Below are 20,123 nucleotides of genomic sequence, written 5' to 3' on the forward strand. Positions count from 1 at the left end.
CTTCCCCACGGCATCTCCCAGGCTGTGCTCACCTCCTTGGCTTTGCTGAAGCCCATCCACATTTTCAGCCTGCGCATGAAGAGCTCCACCATCTCGTAGTCCTGGGGCTCGAAGGCGGGGCGGTACAGCTCAAAGTGCATTTCCCGGTAGCTGTAGATAAGCACCACGGTGAACAGCCTCAGCACAATCCACGCCTCCAGGACGATGTAGCTGGTGCAGAACAGGCAGTAGAGGCCCGAGGACTCGGGCAGGCAGGGGCGGAGGGTCCCGCTGCCCCGCAGCATGGCAAACAGCAGCAGGAGGCTGCTGCCAACGCTGCGGAAGGACTCCGAGGAGGAGGAGAAGAGCTGCAAAGGGGACATTGGAGATGTCGGGAGAAGGGATCAGTGGCAGAATGTTCCCCTGACCACCAGTACTCACTACCCCACATTACAAGGATAAGCCCTGAGGAGCGGCCCACAAATCGACTGCGGCGGGGACAGCCAAGACGCTGCCCCTGGTCAAAGGCGCCAGGCCCGTGGAGACGAGCAGCCTGGGCAGGCTGGGCACCGGTGCTCCCAGAGGGCCCAGCAGGCTGAGGGATGAGGGGACACGCGACCCCGGGCAGCCCCCTGCAAGACGAGGCGGGGACAGCAGGTAGTTACCAGGAAGCCGAGCTGAGCGTAGGCCAGGATGAGGACGGCGAAGGCCAGCCCTGCAGCAGCCAGCTCCTTCGCTGACTTCCGCAGGGTTTTCCCAAACACAGACCACTGCCTGACAAAACGCAGCTGCTGGGCAGCCTAGGAGCAAGAGAGAACACGGTGTTACAACATGGGCCCATCACAGAGGCTGCTGTGAGATCCTTCTGGCTCAGGGAAGGGTCTTTCAAACATCTCTACAAGTCTGAGAAATGCAGACTCTGGCAGAGCAGAGGACATCCTAGTCAGTGGGCTCCTTGCAGACAAAATCACCCCATCAGCCACACTAGGCTGAATTAATTCCCCAAGGGAACCGAGGGCCCAGAGGCTTTAGAGACCTGAAGTGCTACAGCAGAGATGCACGTGGCATCGCTGCCCACCACCTCCGTCCTGCAGCAGTCTGGATGTGGCAGCAGCCCTGTTGCATTCTGTTAGTGCCTGGCACAGCTGGACCACAGTCTTGCATTTGCTTTTACTTCAGGGCCTTTTGCTGCCCCTGCCACAGGACTATGCGCAGATGACAAGCTAGCACAGGAGGATGGAAGCACACGTCCCTGCCCAGGTGCTGCTCCCACCCAGCCCTCTCCATACCTGCACAGTCAGAAGGAAGAGGAGGGATGCAGCCAAAGTGCTGAAGATGGTGTTGAGAAAGGCCACCTGGTAGAAGTTGGTGAAACCCTTGCGGTTGTTGAGGTACTTGAGCCACTGCTGGTCGGCAAGGGTGGCTTGGCTGAGGTGCACCACCACGGTGCACGTGGTGAGGAGGATGAAGACCCACTGGCCATAGTTGCCCCACAGGGTGAAGTAGGCTCTGCCTTCCTTCTTGATGGACAGCGACTCAGACACCACGAAGTAGACCACAAACATCATGAGGAAGACCTGAGGGAAGAACGGAGAGGTTACCAGTGAAGAAGAGGGCGACGTTTGACTGCTGTGTTGCACCAGGGGACCCTGCAGCACCCCAGAACGGCAAGACTCCCATGTACTAGGCTGAGTTCTGCCAGCCTAGAGCTGGAGCACGCCCCCGAGCCCTTCCATGCCCTCCTCGCTCACTCAGTGCCTCGCTCCCTCCATCCCTAGCAGTGAAGCTCCTCAAACCATGTCCAGTGCGCTGGGGGCAGGGTGGCAGTGTGCAGGGGAAGAGGGCTCTGCTTACACTGAACCGTGGCCCAGGCAAGGTCTCTGGGGACATGGCTCAGCTGGCTGCTGTCCCCGCCGAGGACAGAACAAAAGCCTCAAGATCCCACAGCGACACGCATGAGTCCAAGGAAGCAAAAAGGCTGAGACAAGACCAACAAGTGCCACCAGAGAGGAGGAATCTCCTTCCCTTCGGTGGTGCCAGGGATGTTTTCCGTCTGCTATCCAGGCCTGGAAGCAGAGCGGTGACAGGTGTGGAGACAAGTGGCCCCAGGCAGGGGAGCTTTAGCCCACAGTGACTAACGCTGCCCTTCCGGGAGCCCAGGCAATGAGTCCCCAGAGCCCTCTGTGTAGCGACCAAGAGGGAAGAGGAGCACAGAGGGGAAGTAACACACTGACCATCATGAGAAGCTGCAGCGTGACACCCCTGCTGAGCCGCAGCAGTGGGAAGGGGCTGATGGTGACCGTGGCGATGGCCTGGCCGGCCCCCAGGAACTCCAGCTGGAGGGTGATGGCAGCATGCAGGTCCACGCTAGGGTTATACTGCATCAGCTCCACAAAGACTGCCCGACTCCTGCGAAGGGAAGAAGAGCAGCTCAGGGCACTGGGACAACACCAGCTCTGGGCTTCGGTGCCACTGTTTTGTAAGATCACAGATCCTCTGCCCCTGTGACACTCCAGCAGCATCCCCTAAAAACCTGGGTGACAGCAGAACAATTCCTTCACCCTCGCCACACTTACATGTTGTCGATCCAAGTGTGCTGCTGAAGGAAATTCAGCTGAGCCCTGCTTTCCTCTAGCGAAGCCCCCAGCTCCTGGACGTAACCGCTGCTATCGTAGAAAGAGATGTAACCCCAGTACCAGACCCTGCAGAGGAAGAGGAGCCACGAGGTGAGAGCTGAAGGACAGATCAACCACGGTATGCTCTCCTACCCAGCAGGCCAGGAGCGAGGGTGCAGGTGCAGACCCCAGCCCCTATGCTGCTCATCCAAGGGTGACAGCTGCCTCATTGTTTGTTTCACAAGACAAATTACAGAAGCACATTGATCCATCCCAAGTGTTCCCAACCTCAGAACAGCCCCAGACTTCAATGAAGACACATCCACAAACAAACCAGAGCAGAAACCAGCAGTGATTTAATATCCAGTATGATGGTAAAGGCCAACCTCCCACACCCCACTTTAACAGAAAGCCGGTGCTGCTCTACGGCCTCTGTGGCCAGCTGGGTTACCTTGTCCTGCAGCTCGTCTCTGCCCTTGAAGCTGGGGAGTTGAGCCCTCTGCCCCTGGGCCCCTGAGGACAGCACTACACTGCCGCTCAGACAGCTCAAGGTGACACACATCTCTAGGGAAGCTGGGTGAGCAGCAGCTACGTGCCTCCCATCACTCACACTGCCAGTGTGGACATGTCCAGGGAAGGAAGGCCTTTGGCATTTCTGTTCTTTTGCACTTTGCAGGCTCAGGGACTGCAGTTGGCCTCATGAGGCGAGGCCTGGGGACCACCCTGGGCACCAAATCAACTGTAAAGATGCAATGTCTCTGGCAGATGGAGCAGGGGGTGCAGGTGCAGGCTGGGCAGCAACTTACCCCGTCAGGTCGGGTGGTGAGTAGGACCACGCAGCTGACACATTCACGGCCGCCCTTTCCCAGCCAGCTGCATAGTCAGCAGTAGAAAAGCTGTGCGAGTTGGTGCAGTTGCTCCTGGCAGCTGTGCCCATGCTATGGAGGATGTCCCGGGCACTGTGCTGGCACTCAGCTGCAACAAGACCCACACTGTCAACCCGTGGGGAGCCCAACACAACCCAAATAGTGCTGGGGCACACAGCTGAGCTTTCACACTTAGCATCTCCCTTCTTCCCAAACCCCCTCCATCTCCCCAGCCTCAGTCACACCTCCAGCAATCAAGTCAACCCCTAAGTGTAAATCTCCATGACCGATTGCCCCAGTTCATCTCCGCAGAAGCAGAACCAGAGGCACCACTAATACACGTGCTGCAAATAAAAACCTGCCTCCATAACCTCTAGCCTTGCTTCGCTCAGCCCCAGTTACGCCCAGACCTGGCCATTTCAACCCTCCAGGACTGTCACCTCTCACCCTGTGACAGCAGAGCCATGGGCCCTCGCCCACCTACCTTCCTGCAGCCGGAGCTGGCGCAGCCGGGCTGCTCCCAGTGTGGTGCTGTAGCTCTCCTGGCCTGACTGGTTGTTGTAGAGGTAAGGGAGGAAGACCTGCGACATCCAGACCCAGAACTGATCTGACCTGCAATGGGGAAAAGGTGTGAGAGGCAGAGCTGCTGGTGCAACTCTGCTACAGCAGCCTCTGCACGTCTCACCCACAACCAGCAGTGTTTCATCTGGAGGGGGGGCTGAGTTCTGGAGAGCTGCTCTCCTGCCGGGTGCCTGGCTGGCAGGAGGGGCAGCACTTCCATCCATCCCAAGAGCTGGGCTGTGGTCAGGAAAACATTTATTTGACATGCAAGACCTAAAGGTGACTGAATCCACTTGGCACCTGGAGGAGGATCAGACCAGAGGGTCTGTGGCAGCGCAGTGGAAAAAGATTATATGTAGGACCAGACTCTGCGCTGCTTTCCCCCTTGACACCACTTTCACCCCATAAACTCCACTGAGTTTGCTGGAATCAGTCCTGACTCATACAGCGGTGAATGAAAGTTTCTGTGACTTTGCATGACACGGACAAGCCATGTCTGTTTGCACAGAAGAATCCAGGGGTCTGTGGTGAGATGGGTACAAAGATGCTGTTAATCCCCAGCAGCTGTTCCAGTGTCAGTCTGGACTGGTGGAACTTGCAGCAGTGTGGAAACTCAGCTGGGAAAATTTAATCTAGTTAAACTGTATGTGCAGAGCAAGGAAGGGAAGGACTCTGTATTTATATGAGATGTTATTTTTGGTTCTCGTGATGTTGTTTTGTGGCTAAACCCTATAGTTGTAAATTTTGGAGCCAGAGCAAACTTGTGTCCTTTTCACCAGATACAGAAAGATGAACATCTATAATTCACACAGTCCCTTCCCCACTGAGGAAATACTCGAAAGTCAAAGAAATTAAAGCTCTCAACCCCTAACAGGTCCCTCTGTTCTCCAGGAGGGAAGCGGAATCACAGGGACAAAACCAGACCTGCTCACTGCTCTGCCATGCTCGTGTGAGTGCCCAGCTCCATGGAGGCACCAGTGCTCCCCATAGAGTCCAGAACCTCTTAAAGGAGCGACTGTGGAGCCTGAGCCCAGCAGCCAATCCCAGCCTGCTCCCCGACTCCTCGCTGCAGCCCTGCACAGCTTCTCTGGTATAAAGCAACACCCTGTTCCTCCCCAACCCCTCACACTTACCTCTTGATGAGGAGGAATTCGTTGCTGCCCAACTGCTGCTTGATGGAGCTCTGCAGAAGGTAGGCCCTGCTGTTGCGGGAGGCGTCTCCGTAGTTGGTGAGCAGGATCACCAGCAAGAACATCATGTAGATGAGGAAATTCTGGCAGAGAGTGGAAAGGGATTGCACCCAAGCACGGGGTGGTTTGCACCCAACACAGGCTGGTTCCCAATCCTGCAGCAAACCGGTGCTTTCCACTGCCTGCTGCCTGCCATGCAGCAGGATCAGGACCCGCAGCATGCTGTTCTTTCTTTTTCCATATGGGAAGCAGCTTAAAATGAAACCCAGACCACAGGCTCGTAACAATATTCTTTGTTGAAAGCAGCCAGCCCGGCACCACATTTCAGTTGATACACATCGCACAACCTCCCTGCACGAGCTCCTATATGCTGGCAGCTCAGCTTATAGGATAGTTACGGGGGTTTCCATCCTTTAAAGGGAAATCGCTCAGTTAAAAATAACTTGACTCTGTTAAAGCAGCTGTGTATTCCCAGCACAAGTGTGGAGGATTAGTCTTGAATGAGCTACAGAGAGATTGAAACTTCTGCTCCTACACAGGGAGTTCTGTGTTTCGCAAGACTCCACCAGTGATTTTTTTTGTGCAAGTTGTGTCTACTCCACACTGCAAACCTTGCTCTAACCTCAAACACCCGAGTTAAGGAGTCAAACACACCAGCCGCTCCAAATCAACCCCCTTATGGTTGTGCCTTCCAGTTACCTCAGATCTCAAGAGTTTCACAGAGAAGATGAATGTCACTGCCAGTCTTTTACAGATGGGGAAACTGAGGCAGAAATGGGAGACATGCATCTACTAGCTCAGGAGATCGACCACAGCTGGACTGGGAGAACCCACACAAGGATGTATCTCAGCTTCCACAGCCAGCACTCTGCCTCTGCCCTAGGCACCACAGGCATCAGGAGATGTCTTACCTTCAGCATCCTGTGTAGCAGTTTGACCTTCCTGGCCTCCTCCTTGGCCTGGAAAAGGGCAAACCCCTGTGGTGGTCGGACTTTGCTGATCTTCTCGGAAACATGCTCAACAAACGGATGCTCCACCAAGGTATCATCTTCCTCTGGGTGCAAGCGCTTGGCAACCAGTGAGAAATAGAGGGCTTCCAGCAGAACCTGGGGAGAGAAGCAGTGTCACGAGCCTGTAGAGAGCTGTGCCACCAGAACCGCCGTGGCCAGCAGCTCCCGCGGGCATTTCAGCACAGACAGCGAGCATGGCTCAGCTGCTGAGCACTCTCTTGGAGCAGCTAGGCAACCTTTAAAACAAACTGCCACCAGCTCTGCTTCTCCTGCTGCTGCTGGTGTGCACACCCTTCCCCTCCTGCAGGGATACAGCAACGGGAGGGAGTATTCAATCCATGCAGCATTCAGTATGACTTGATTAGTGTCTGGACAAGATGTTAATTACAGCTAATATATACACATGTACAGATATGTGCTTGTGAACTCATGTTACTCTTACCTTCAGGGGCTCCCAGACCAAGAAGGATGCCAGAAAGCTGAATATCCCTGAGATGAGCCACATGAGGGCTACGCTGGAGGAAAAGCCCACCCCGATCCACACAGAGACCCCCGTGGAGGTGGCAAAGAGGAGGAGACTGATACCATGAGCCAGGTAGGAGCACCAGGGTGGCAGCAGGCGCTTTCTGAATGTTTGATCTGCAACTGGAAGGAGGAGGGAAAACAAGCATAAGCATTAAGGGTCCCAACAGGTACAGGAAGGGCTGAGCACACCACTCATCCCAGCAGAGAGCTCACCACCAGTCCTAGGTGAGTTTGGAGGTGAGTTATCCCAAACATTTCCCACTAAGTAGCAATGCAGACAGCACACTGCAACACATCCAGCCTCAGAAGAGCAGCCTCCCATCTGCAGACAACAGGGTGGGCCTGAAGAGATGGGATCCTGGTGTGGGTAGTGGGATGGGTTCCCTACTTTCTTTCAGAGCTCCAGGACATTGGGTATGCCCAGCCTGGCTGGAGGAGCTGCTGTCAAACCCATGAAAACCACGCAGATTTGTTGCTCTGGCTGCCTTCAGACTGCCAAGCCACCCTGCCCTGGGGCTCTCTCAGCACAGCTTCCTTCACCCACCCATGCAAATCAATGTCTGGATGAAGATAATACAACCATTCATCAATCAAGATGAAGTGATGGACTTCAACAGACCCAAGAGTACTGCTGCTGCGTCCAATTCTCCATGCTGCAGCCTGGCCCAGGGAGGCTACGCCTTAGGAAGCCAAGAGCTCATGGTAAGAGAACTGATGCTGACCATCTCCACCGGGCACCCAGGCACTTCTGACCACCCAGACCTTGCAGGCCTGACAGCTTGCTCCCTGCCTTGTGCCAGCCCAGCTGGCCAGCTGTCATGTTGCATGACCCAGTAGGAAGCATCTCTTCTCTTCTTTGCTTTGTTTGTCCATTTGAACTTTCCCTGGTATTTGCCTGCCTTCCCCCTCTGGTTATTTACCAGAGACTCTTGCGCTCTCATGCTGGATGGATGAAGGGACTGGTGGCCGCAGAGGGGTGCAGAGAGCACAGGAACTGGGGAAGCAGTGAGCAGAGCTTTCCCAGGGTGCACAGTCACACACACCACTGTCACAGTACAACTGGTGGCCCAGGGCTTACTGAGATTCAGGCTCCAAGAGAAGCCGGCAGGAAAGAGCAAATATGTCCCAAGCGGCGGAGCAGCCTTTCCTAAAGCTCCTTCTCCATCTACCTGCCTGCCCCTCCCAAGTGCTGCTGTATGCTCTTCCCACGCACCCCCACCTCCCTGCCCGATGCTGGCACAGCCCTGCAGCGCTGGTACCTGTCCACGTCGACTTGGCCGATCTGTTCACTTCCCTGGGAGGAGCTGCCATGCCCTGGCCTTTGTCGTTCAGCTTCTGCATCATGACAGTCTCCACCTTCTCCCCGAACATGCTGGACCTGCCAAGGCCAAGGGATGCCACTGCTGAGCCATGCCACTGCTGGCTCTGCGGTAAGCAGGATGGCACCCAGGTGGGCTGAGCTCCAGTGCTGACACCCGTGCAGCACGCCCAGGCCAGTTACAAGCTCTTCCTTCTACAGCAGCGGGCCCAGCCCGCCAAGGCACACAGACGCTCTGCTCGGGCATCTCATAGGGAAGGGCTGAAAGTCTGTCCCCTCCCTTGATCTGCCACTTTGCACTGGCTACCCAGTGGTGGGCTGCCAGCCCGGCTGGGCGGTGGTCAGGGTCCCAAAGCAGGGAGCTCTGGGCACAATAACACAACAGAGATTCAACCCCCCCCTTCTCCCTCCTGTCAGTGCCATGAAGTGAACCCATGTCCCGGCACTTTGTCAGCAGCCTGCAAAGCTCTGAAGACACATCTTCAGCTGGGGCTTTAAGGGGATACTCCAGGTGGCTCCTGGAAGGGTAGCCATGCCCTCTCCTGGAGTTCTGGCTGTGGGGGCTGGAGGAATCATGGCCAGCAAGAACATAATGAGTAACGACAAGGCATTTGCAGTGTCTCAACACCCAGCACAGCTCACTGTGGCTGCGTGCAGAACTGGCTGTGCAATACTGGCCACTGCGAAGCTGAGTGGAAGGGCAAGGGACAGGAGCATTGGCTCAGGGCGGGACTCCACTCCCCGAATACTTACAGGCCTGAGATCAGATCTGTTTCAGCCCTCATGTACGGCCCTAGGTCCTGGGAGTGGGAGATGCCACTAGCTCCATCTGCCAGGATCTGCCGGATCAGATCCTCATCTGGGGAAAGAGAGTGTGCAAACAGCTTTGGCAGGAGCACAGCACCCAGCGCTGCACCAGGGGATGGGTCTGTACTGCTCTGGCTCAGCCACATTGATGGAACTGGGGAGAAGGAGGGCCAGGGTGAGGTCCTTCTTCATGGGACAGCCCTCCCCTCATCCCTGTCTTCTAGCTCCTGTCTATCCCCAGCTTGGCTGCAGAGCCTGAAATGAAACTACTGGTACAGGAGGCCAAGCTCTTCTCCTTCTCCAGCCATTTACAGAGGTTCAGAGACACACTGTGGCTTCGTAACCAGTGAAGAAGCATTGGTTGCTTTTTAACGTTCAGATCCCATGGGAACGCATCTCTCCTTGCTCCCAGTCTGCTGACGGAGTGGTGACCACTCACTTCAGACTGATCTACAACGGGCTTTCTGCTTTGCCAGACTGGATTTCCCATTAAGAAAATACAACCCTCCTCCTCTGCCTTTCAATTTGAAGCCAGTGGTGATGGTGGCAGGTTTGGCTATTCTGTCTTCTCCAGGGTTAAGCCAGGGCTCGTAGGGACCAGACTGCTCCTTCCGCACTTCCCTGGGGCATTCAAACCCTGGCACAGCAACTGAGCCATTGTTACTCACACACCCACCTGAGGCAGAGAAATATCGAGGTTGTCCCTGGTGAACACCAAGCGACAAGCTGTCCTCCTCAGTTGCCAATGGGGCCTCGAGTCCAAGGTGGCGGCTGGCCCGGCCCCTCTTCAGCTTCTGGATGGTGTTGCCCATGATGGAGGGGTCGCTGAGGAGGTCTGGCCAGCTGAGCAGGGCCTCGCTAGAGGGCCACCGCACGAGGCTGCAGGAAAAAGAGAGGAATGGGTGCAATTAGGTATGCAGGGCAAATGGGAAGCATGAGAAAAGCAATTGTGCTAGTGTGTAGGGAACTGTCTAGAAGGGCAACAGCACAACCCCAGTCTACCAGAGCAGTGAACTACACTAAACTACTCGCTCCATCCTCAGAAACCTACTTACCTTTTGGAGTCCTCCAAGAAGAGATCTGTTTTGGTTTGCTCAGAGAAGGCCTGTGGAGGAAGCAGAAGCATTTCAGGCACATGACACTGTTTTGTGGCTGGTTAAAACAACAGGTTATTAACATCAGCAATCACTGGGAACCTGGAGCCTGAGCTGCTGCTAGCCCTGGGTCCACGCCTCCGGGAGCCTGCTCTCCTCCAGAGGTAGCGCCCAGGCACGCTGGGAATCCCCATGCTCACAGACACAGAGCAGTCGCTGGAGACAGCTTGTGCTCGGTACCCAGGACTGCCCTGGGCAGAGATGCAGGTGAGAGACGAAGGGCTGTGGCTCTCCCCCATCACCAGTATCTGCCAGAAGCACTCGAGTGCATCAGCTCTTGCACCGACAGCTGTGGATGGACACTGGGTCCGTACAGGGGCACACACAGCCTGCCCAGCTTTTGGGTGAAAAGCAGGTTACCTCTGCCTGGAGCCCAGGGAAGGTGGGGAAGGAGCTGTCAAGGATTGAGGAGTCCAGGTAGTTGTCGATCTCCAAGGACTGCTGGTCTGAGTGAGTCAGGGTGTGGTTGATGGAGACCTGCAGGAGACAGGAAGGCTTGAGCAGAAAAGGGAGGGGTGGAGGTGACAATGTCACAGTGGTTCGGAGCCCTGCTGCTCAGCAGATCTCATCAGCTCGCTACTCTGCTGGGGAGCTCCACACTTGCACAGGCAGGGCTGGGGGACCCCCGGCCCACCCAGGGGAGCTGAGAACAGGCACATGCACGTCCTCCACTGCCCCACAGGCACCTTCGGCACTTGTGCCCACAGGTACCGCAGCCCAGTGCCATCTAGGCTGCTCAGGTACAAGTCCTCAGGAAGCCACATGAGTTTGCAACCTCCTGCAAAGCAAGAGGTGCTTACAGGAACAAGAAATATCAGGGACATTTGCTGCTCATCAGTCACTGAGCAGCCGGCTGCAATATTTAATAGGGCTGCTAATTGTGCCTAACTAGTCATTAAATCCCCAGCTAATCCCTTCACAGCTGCCTAACCGCAGCTCTGCTCAGACAGCTGAATTTGTACCCAGGGTAGATATTTCATTAGAAATGCTCTACTGAGCATCTCTCAAACTCCCGCCAATACAGCAAAGAGTCATACCTTTACACTGCATTTGGGTACCTATCACATACTGAAACCAAGAGAGAGTAAGTGCCTAGGCAGCTTTTAAAATCTGCCCTTTTGGTCTCTGTCTGGGCACTGTTGGAGTCCAGGCAGTGATCTGTCCCTAAGGTCAGGGATTGCTCCCAGCTCAAGAGGGAAGGCAGAGGCTTGCCAAGGGTCTGGCCATGGTGCAGGGCAGCATAGAGGCACAACTGGAAAAATGCAGAGACTACCTGGAAAAGTGATGTACCACAAAGGGCAGAATCTAGCCTCAGAAAAGCAAACTCGGTGGCATTACAGCCACCTGGGCAGCCTGCAACTCCTTCTCGTTACCTTGCCACGAGCCATCCGGAAGAGAAATAAAATGACCAGGTAGAGAGGGTAGACCACCACGCTGGACACCAGACCAACAGCCACTGTGTCCACGTTAACAGGGATCAGGTTAGAAACTGCCCCATTGCTGGAAAGAATTAAGAGAGATCAGACACTGGTGTTAGCAGAGCACTCAGGGCTGCCAGCTAAGCAAGCAGTGAGACAAAACTGCACAGCTGGGTTTTTCAGATGTGTACAGAAAGAAATGGGCATGGGCTACACTAACAGATGACACGGCAAAACCAGGTAAGGGGGAAAACTGCTGATTGTCTTTGGTTGTCCACCATCCATCTCCTGGTCCCACATTCTTTGGAAGGGGAAGGGCAGACTCAGGGCCACAAGCAAGTCGCCTGTTCCCAGCAGACATAAGGTCTGTCCTGCCCTACGTAACGGGAAGTGCAGGAGTGACCCTGAAGAGGTAAGGGAGTGGCCAGAGCACCAAGGGACACAGCGCACCTGAGGTGTACGTTCCCCACCACGCCGTACCACACAGCATTGGCACAGAGGAAGAGGAAGATGAGGAGGGAGCAGCAGGTGGCTCTCTGGACACGGGTGAAGCGGCTGCGGGGCGGGCGGTCCCACATGGAGAGCCAGACATGCTTCTCAAAGAAACCTCGCTGCAGCTCTGCTATGAAGATCCGGGAGAAGCTCCTCAGCTCTGTCTCACCTGAGCACAAAAAGAGAGAGGCTCTCAGGGCCAGCTGCACCGCAGAGGGGACCCGGCTGGGCCTGCCACGGTCCTCCTTGCAGACTGATGATGAAGGAACTATCCATGCTGCATCTATATGGCCCCTCCTGCACAGCTGGGTCCCTGCTACGCCTTGTCCTCTGGCACAAAGGACCCAGCAGAGCACCTGGCTGTGCAAGACATCAGTGCAGCGTGGAGGAGCCAGTGTGCAGGCTCTATGGGCTCTCTGCAGTCTCTTGCTGCGAGGGCCCTTCCCCAACACGGTAAGAACTGCCACGCTGCTCAGCCATCCCAGCCCCACACCCCAGGGGCTGAGCACTCACTGGCAGCATAAACCTCCTTCTCCACCATGCCATCGTTCTCTTCACTCTCCACCGACAGCCAGTCATTCACCAGGAAGAAGTAGCTCTTGCTGCTCTGCAGGTCCCGGACTATGACGTGCTGCAGGTACCAAGAGGGGCTGAGTCCTAAAAGTTAAGAGATGAAGAAATGTGTTTCATGTCAGACATTCCCTGCGTGAAGCTGCAAAGGTGAGAGGGCAGCACAAGCGCCCGTCAGTGTGACAGCAGAAGTTACCCCGTGACACTACCTTCATCGATAGGAAACGCAGGTACCCAAGCAAAACGCTTGGCACAGCCAGGTCACCTCCTGGGCTGTACAGACATTTACAGACGCTGCCACAGTGCACAGCACGTTGCACCGTATGTGTATGGGATGACAGCTGACCAGTTTTCACACTTCCCTGTGATGGAGACTCCACGTCCCCCTCCCCAGTAATCTTCCCCCAAGCCAGTGGGTCACCACGGTCTCCCATCAGGCTTAGTCCAGACTGTAGGCCCAGGTACCTCTCTCCTGGCCCAGAGCCCGGTTGTGACCTGTGATGGCTGTCTCAGCCCCATGTGCCCCCTCACGTCTCACCTTTATTGTCGTGCCAAATGCGGATGCGCCAGATGCTCCCCAGACTTCGTTCTGTTGCGATCTGAAACACATCGAGGCTGTTGCGGTGGAAGGCGTTTTCTCCATCCAGGTGTCTGTGACCACTTTTACTGTCTACACCGTACAGGGCGATCCCCACATGGGCCGTGGTACCTGCCAGAGTTGATGGGTTCAGTTAGGGAAGTCCACCCAAGGTGGAGCTGTTTCGCAGCCCTGCCTTCCTGTCAGTGACCTGGTACCAGATGCAATGACCCTTCAGAAGGGCCACCTGGAGGCTGGGGAGGAAGGAATGTGCTCAAGAGCCATCTCACACCCAGGGATTGTGTTACAGCCTGGAGGGCAGCTGCTCAGTTTGGCTTGGTGCATGGACTTTGGCATGCTCAAGGTTTTCCTCTCTGGAGGGGACTTATTCTGACATTCCTTGCCTTGCTAACACCCTAATGGGAGGAGATGTTTATTCTGGATGTTTTTTCCACCAAGTAGCTGAAAGACTTGTTTTCTTTGACTTCTCTCCGGTACCATTTGCCAGATGCTCCTTGGTCTACCTGCTCAACCTGGATGGTCCTGGGGGAGAGCTTCAGGAGAAAGCTGCTGCCAGTGGTTACACTAAGATCAATGGCAGCATGTTTCTGGCGGTGACACGGTGGCACTCCAAATCTGTTCTTGCTTAGAGCTTCCACATCCCAGCTGCCTGGATTTCCAAGTCCAGGGTGATGTTTCTGGCAGTTCTAGCTACAAACCCAGCCGTGGATCAGAAAGCCAAGCTTTCTGCCTTCATGCCGCTGGGAAAGATTCAGGTGGCAGAACAAGTGACGGATGCTGGAGGACAGCAAAATGGTCCACCTAAAGGGCCCACAAGGCCTGGATGCTTCTGCAGGAGAGGGTCAGAAGTGAGGAACAATCACTGCCTCTGGGCTGCTCCTGCAACCACAGCCCAGCCAGGGAAAGCAGGCTGGGCGTACTGCTGTACTGGGTGGTTCCTTCCAGCAGGAGTTGCTTGTCCCACCCCAACAGCAAGGAGTGGGGCAGTATGCTCTTCTCCACAGCTGTTGACCTGCCCCATCATCACAAAATAACAACTGTGAATGCTGTGGGAAGCCCTGAACCGACTGCCTGCTCAGTGCTGCTTCAAACACCAACTCTGGGCCCTGCAGGGGAACATTTGGTGCATGATGTGCTGAGGTGAGATCTCAGGGGAACCACACAGATGTCACACTAGGAATCAAGCACAGGAATAGACTGGGGACTAACCTGATCCTCTGCCCCAGCCAGTTTTCACCAGGATCTCGTATTTGTACAGCCCGTTCTTCCCACAGAAGGGTATCACCCCTACTCGGTTAATGTCAATCATGTCCAACTTGTGCACTATCAGTGCAGCCACCGAGTAGGTCACAAAGCAGACGGCACATGTCAGCAGAACGATGTAGTTGAGACCTGGACCTGGAGCCTAGAAGAAAAGATGTATCTTGAAAGGCACTCTCCTTCCCCAGGAGGACCCCCCTCCATTCCCCAGGAGTCACGCTGCCTCCTTCCTGGCTATTACCATCGTTCACCAACATGACACCACCTGCAAAGAGAGACCTCTCCCCGCACAGGCCATGTGCAGCATACTGCAGCAGCTGGCCAAAGCTGCTGTAGCAGCTGCCGAGAGCTCTCTGCTCCCACTTACATCACACAGAGCGAGCTAGGAAGAGCCTGAACACCCCTGGGAGGCAGGGAGCAGCTGCCGGGTGCAAGCTCCCTGGGAGAAAACAGTGCTGGGTGACAGCTGGGAGGAGTGTTTGGCATCGCACTAGGAGGTGAACACACTGCGAGGTGTCCAGGTAGAGACCAAAGCCATCTGCAAAGGTCTCTTTTTAGCAGCAGCAGCCAGGATTCACCATCAGAGGACAGAGCTCCTAAAGACTCTCAGGTACTTGTGCCAGCTGGGCACGAGTCAACCACGACCCAGCTTGAATGTGAAGTCAATGGGAGCCCAAGGCTTTCCTCTAGGTGACTACAATCCGTTCAGTGTGTGGTAACACTGCACAGCTCTGTGTGACAGTGCTTTGCTTTGTTTTACTCACAGGAAAGATGAACTGGACAGAGTTTGGGGGGACAAACAGACTGGCTCCAAAGGCAGTGAGGTGCTGGGTTAAGCACACAGCCTGGTCTGGCCTGGTCTCTTCCAGTGGGATGATCCCTTCTGTCTTCCACCGTTTCTCCTGCTCACTGAAGTACTGGCAGAGGGAGGTGTACAGCCCCAGAGTCACCTCCACCGGGGACCAGCTGAAATGGTTCGTGATGTTGAAGTAGTATTTCTGGATGGTGTCATCCGTTCTGGAGAAAGGAAAGACAGCAAGGAGTCATTATTAACTCGCCTGCTGAAGGGGCGCTAATCCTGTTCTGGTGGATGTGTGCCCACAGAAAGCACCCTGCTGCAGAGACAAGTAAGCCCACAATGAGGAGGAAAAGCCCAGTGAATGTGCTGTAATTTACATTCTGGGGTTCTACAGGCCACTTCAATTCTGCTTTATCTTTCAGCACATGGAGCACTATGTTGCACATCCCCTTTGCTGCGCTGGCAGCCTTGCACAGCTCTCCCACCTGCCCTTCCCTGTGTCCCACTGACCCACACAACACTTACATAGCTACTCTATGATTCTTGGCTGGGAGCAGATATGCTTATCAGGACGATTAATCCCTCTTCGAAAATTCTGTTATCAAAAGCCATGGAAGCTGTATCAACTTACACAACAGTGGCTCCACTTTTGCCCCACCTATTCCCAAGCTGCCTATCTTTTCTTCTCAGATAATGCCTCAGAATGGCTCATAAATAACATGAGGCACGGACACACAAGCTCCCAGGCAAGGCAGCAAGGCAGCAACTGAAGTCACAAGATTGACTGCTCTGATAAAAGGAACAGAGCTTTGCTGCAAAACCCAACAACACAACAGCAGTGCTTAATGAGCCACGCAGCAGGCAAGCAGGGTATACGGGAGCCCAGGAGGGAAAGTGTGTTCTCCTCCTGTCACACATTGGGAAGATGAGCTCTGAGGACAGAGGTGCTTTCATGCAGGTTGCACTGCAGATCAGGAACTAGGCTAATGCGTGGTGCTTTGCTCTGGGAAATGGTTTCATGAGCTGCACGAAGCAAGCCCTGAATGTGCAAAGGTCAGTGGGAGTCCCTCAGAGAAAGAGTCCTGGTAAAGATGGGCAGCTCTGGGATCAGCAGTGCACGGAGGATGAAAGCTTGGACAAGCAGCAATCAGACTACAGTAAGTATCAGGCAAGGGAGCAGAGAAAAGGGCAGTGTGGGGAGATTCATCATCAGGGCTTGTGATACTCACAGGGAACAGGATTTACAGCTCTAAAAAGGGGAACCCTCCCTCACCTGGATCAGAAAGGCAAATCACAGAGCACTGAGCTCCTTCTGCACCAGCGGCAGATATCTGGGAAGGAGGGAATGCCAGGGTTGAAGAGGTGCCAATACAGGGGTGCAGGAATGGCAGCTTGCAGCACCCTGCCCGGGAGAGCTGCCTCCTCCGAGGACAGAGGAGCACTGTGAATAGCTACAGCAGCACCAGCCCTGCAAAGTAGCCTGGTATGAACCATGGCAAGGCCCTGAGCATCCCTCACATACATCCACGGGACAGGCCTATGTGGGTGACAGGTACTACACGGGAGGCTTCTCTTACCTGGGTGAAGTGAAGAAGGTATAGAGCTTGTGGTCCCTTCCAGCCAGGGCATCCAGGCCGATTTTCTTAGAGGCACTACAGTTGTGCTCGTTGGGCTCTGGTTCGTGATGGAGATAAGCCATAATGAATGGCTCAGGCTCGCTTGCGATGTAGCGATCTGTGTGGGGACGGGGAGGGAAAACAAAAAGTACTTTTAAAAAACAGGGAGAGCTCAATGACAAGCCTGTTACCAGCAGTGGATGTTCAGGGAGGAGTATCAGGAATGCAGAAAGCCAGGAGAGATGCTCTTCCAGATTGCACCCTCTCAGTCTGCAGTTCAGACGACCCCTAAGGAAGAGACTCACGATACCACTACACCTGACCAAGACACAGACTGGACAAACTCCCTCCGGTGTTGATGTGGCTCAACAGAAAGGCTGAGAAAAACAAAAGGCTTCTCCATGCCACAATCCACAGGCAAGGATTACACTGGGAACTGGATAATGCCTGCGACAGATGGAAACTCAACCATGCAGTTGCTGGCTACACCTGACATCCCCTCCCACACCAGCTACCTCTTGACAGAGGTCTCCTTTGCTGCAACACCCAGCCCTCCTCTCCCAGGGGAAGAAATAGCAAAGAGCACAGAAAGTTGGATCTGTCCACACTACCGTTCAGGACTCTGTAAGTGAGCTGGAAGTGCAGCCCTGCTTCTCTGTTGTTGCTTTCCATAATCACAATTAAGTTCACAGATGTTCTTGCCTCGATGACTTCAGTGCCAGCAGAGAGATTGTCAGCATCTGTGTTGTTTGACACCATAACGGTGATGGCTTTCTCTGAGTCCAGGCTCCCAATGGGGATCTGCACCCCGTTGTGTGTCTGAAACTCCATGGAGGCGACCTTTGTGGACACAGTGTAGTTGCTGATGTAACCAAAAGGGAAAGGATTGGAGTCCACTTGGAACATGACTTGAATGACATCCGTCAGGTTGGAAAGGGTGGTGTTGAATGCCTGGGGGATGGAGAACTGGCAGTTTGGTGTGTTTTCGTAGCAAAGCAAGTTAAAGGGATCAGACCGCTTGCCTGTGGCCTTAATTTCTCCTCCCACCAGCTCAAGAGGCTCTTCATTCAGCACCCGAGACTTCATGAGGATGCGCATCAGGCTGGAAGACAGGTTGTAGGCTTTGGGAGCTAGCAGCAAATTGTGGGAATCAGCAAGCAGCTCCTGGGGCTTGGACTCTTGTGAAACTGTATTGACAAGGTGAATTAGGTCACCTGCCAGGAGAGAAATAAAGGTGCAAACAGAGGAAGTGGTAAATAGCCTAGATAACTGCTACAGTCTAGATAACATCTGATACCTTCCCAAAACAATCAGACAAGTCTTTCCTCAGTGTCTTCTCACTGTAAGTCTACACTGTGCACGTGACCTTCTGCACTCAAAGTGCAGTAGCCATAGCTAAAAATAGAGCTGTCAGCAATTCCTGCAGTCTCTCAGCTAATCTACAAAGTTTGGTGGTGAGTACTTGATCACAACAGGCTTTATTTTCCTCTTGTATAGTGACTAGAATGGCAGATTGGGAAACAGGGAAGGAATAGATAAAGCAAACATATGTTACTATGTTTTTGCACTATGAAGTGGAGAACACTCAGAAACGCGTAACAAGGAGTACAAGCAAGGTGTCTGCTTCCTCCCAGGGTAACCAGGTGGGAATTCCCACCCAGTGTTCACAGGTGCCCCAGTGAAGCTTGGTACCCTTCAGATTGCAACCAGGAAGGCAAGCATCTGGAAGCCATAGCTGTTACTCACTGTTTACAAAATGGGACTTCCCTGAACGATTAGTGAGTTTATTGACAACTGTCATATTTAAATGTCTGCAGAGACAGCTGCCAAAGCCAGGACAACCCTGAGAAAAGTGCAAGCAGAAGAAAGTACTGGGGTGCCACACTCCAAATGTTAGCTGTGATTCTCCTAACAGCCTGAAAAGGCCAAACTCCTAATGGTACAGGAGAAAGCCCACAAAGCTGCTCTCAGCAGACATCTGCCCAGCTCCTTGCACAGGGAGACCTGTGCCCTCAGCAGTATCGGGTCAACTGTCACCTGTCCCTGCAAGAACAAAACTCACCTGTGATATTGAGGATGTTGTCAGCGATGCCAGTTGGTGTCACAGTGCCCTGGGTCGTTTCTCCCTGTAGAATGGTCATCATGGTCTCTAGCTTGTTCAAGGTCCTTGTCAGGCATGACTTGCAAACCAGTTCCTTGCTCACCACCTGCAAAGGGAAACACAGTCTGAAGGAGCACACCCAGGGAAAGACAAAAGCAGCTGTGGGCAAGTTCAGCTGGCTCAGTCCCTCAACAATTCGTTCAAACATTTGTTCAAACACCATTTGCACTCTGAAAGTCACCCCTGCTCCTTCCAGCCCCTATGAGGTGACTGCAGAGACTGTGGCTGCTCTGCTCACACTGAGAGATGCCAAGAAACTGTTGATATCTCCAAGACTCTTCCATCCACCTCCCCTCACATTACAATCTGCCAGTGTACAGCCAGGCATGCCAGGAGTCTGATGGAGGTTGCATGAGGGTTGGAAAGAGCAACATAGGGCAGCATATTCATGTTTCCTGGAATTCACGTGTAAGGACCAAGCATCTCTCCTGCTGTTGTATCTCATGAGGACCCCTTCAGGGCTACACACTATTCCTACAGAAATCAACCAGGAGGAGCTGGATAGGATTCCTCCATCCACTCTGCTATCTTCAATGGAAGCAAGATTTAGCCCTAACTGAATCCATTTCAGTGTCCAAATACTCCTGAAAGCTGTGGGAGGGATCCTGCCACTCAGGCATGATGGATGTCCCTCCCTCTGCTCCCAGATGTATCCAAGAAACAGAATGTTCTAGCCATGGCCTGGAGCTCCCCGCACTCTCAAGGGCTGGATGGGAGGGACTGAGGCAACACATGGAAGCTGTTACCACAAACCCATTCCTAGCTTTTATTCATCTTTTTTCTTTTAAGCATCATAGGATTCAGACGTGATTCACCATATGTTTTGGTGAAGAATCAAAACAGCATCTTCAGGTCTAGAATTCCCCCTCTTCTGCTTTTATTTGTAAGCTAAGCAAGGACATACTGTGCAAATTATAGTCCACAAGGCACAGTCAGGTATCAAGAAGCTGAGGAAGAAAAAGGGTTATGGGGAAGAACCACCCAAGGGGAGCTGCTACTACTTAGGAAGGAGAATTGACTAAGACGACTAAGATATTTTTTTTCCCTTTCAGGAGAAATTCATTCTGATTTTTCCTCTTCTCTGTAGGTAAAATCAAGAAAGTATCAGCACTGATTGACACTTCTACAGGAAAGGAAATGTGTGAACTCCGTGCTGGTCTCAACCGCTTGGGAAATTCTAGATT

At 53.8% G+C, this 20,123-nt stretch overlaps 1 protein-coding gene across 1 annotated transcript in view; it reads right to left on the reverse strand.

The window, feature by feature from the left end:
- PKD1 (polycystin 1, transient receptor potential channel interacting) overlaps window positions 1-20,123 on the reverse strand; it is a 98,948-nt gene that overhangs the window by 5,424 nt on the left and 73,401 nt on the right. The window contains exons 22-45 of the mRNA XM_056337682.1: window positions 18,841-18,985; window positions 17,390-17,992; window positions 16,740-16,896; window positions 15,128-15,380; window positions 14,313-14,508; window positions 13,044-13,214; window positions 12,449-12,592; window positions 11,894-12,104; window positions 11,399-11,525; window positions 10,386-10,502; window positions 9,927-9,976; window positions 9,548-9,750; window positions 8,818-8,923; window positions 8,006-8,124; window positions 6,664-6,866; window positions 6,123-6,317; window positions 5,155-5,294; window positions 3,945-4,072; window positions 3,401-3,569; window positions 2,556-2,681; window positions 2,214-2,388; window positions 1,269-1,556; window positions 645-779; window positions 33-347 (exon numbers count right to left, since the gene is read on the reverse strand). Coding sequence (XP_056193657.1) covers window positions 33-347; window positions 645-779; window positions 1,269-1,556; window positions 2,214-2,388; window positions 2,556-2,681; window positions 3,401-3,569; window positions 3,945-4,072; window positions 5,155-5,294; window positions 6,123-6,317; window positions 6,664-6,866; window positions 8,006-8,124; window positions 8,818-8,923; window positions 9,548-9,750; window positions 9,927-9,976; window positions 10,386-10,502; window positions 11,399-11,525; window positions 11,894-12,104; window positions 12,449-12,592; window positions 13,044-13,214; window positions 14,313-14,508; window positions 15,128-15,380; window positions 16,740-16,896; window positions 17,390-17,992; window positions 18,841-18,985 — 4,476 coding nt within the window. The remainder of the gene's footprint in view (window positions 1-32; window positions 348-644; window positions 780-1,268; window positions 1,557-2,213; window positions 2,389-2,555; window positions 2,682-3,400; window positions 3,570-3,944; window positions 4,073-5,154; window positions 5,295-6,122; window positions 6,318-6,663; window positions 6,867-8,005; window positions 8,125-8,817; window positions 8,924-9,547; window positions 9,751-9,926; window positions 9,977-10,385; window positions 10,503-11,398; window positions 11,526-11,893; window positions 12,105-12,448; window positions 12,593-13,043; window positions 13,215-14,312; window positions 14,509-15,127; window positions 15,381-16,739; window positions 16,897-17,389; window positions 17,993-18,840; window positions 18,986-20,123) is intronic.

Source organism: Falco biarmicus, chromosome 4 (genome assembly GCF_023638135.1).
Source record: "Falco biarmicus isolate bFalBia1 chromosome 4, bFalBia1.pri, whole genome shotgun sequence".
Classification (NCBI taxonomy): domain Eukaryota; kingdom Metazoa; phylum Chordata; class Aves; order Falconiformes; family Falconidae; genus Falco; species Falco biarmicus.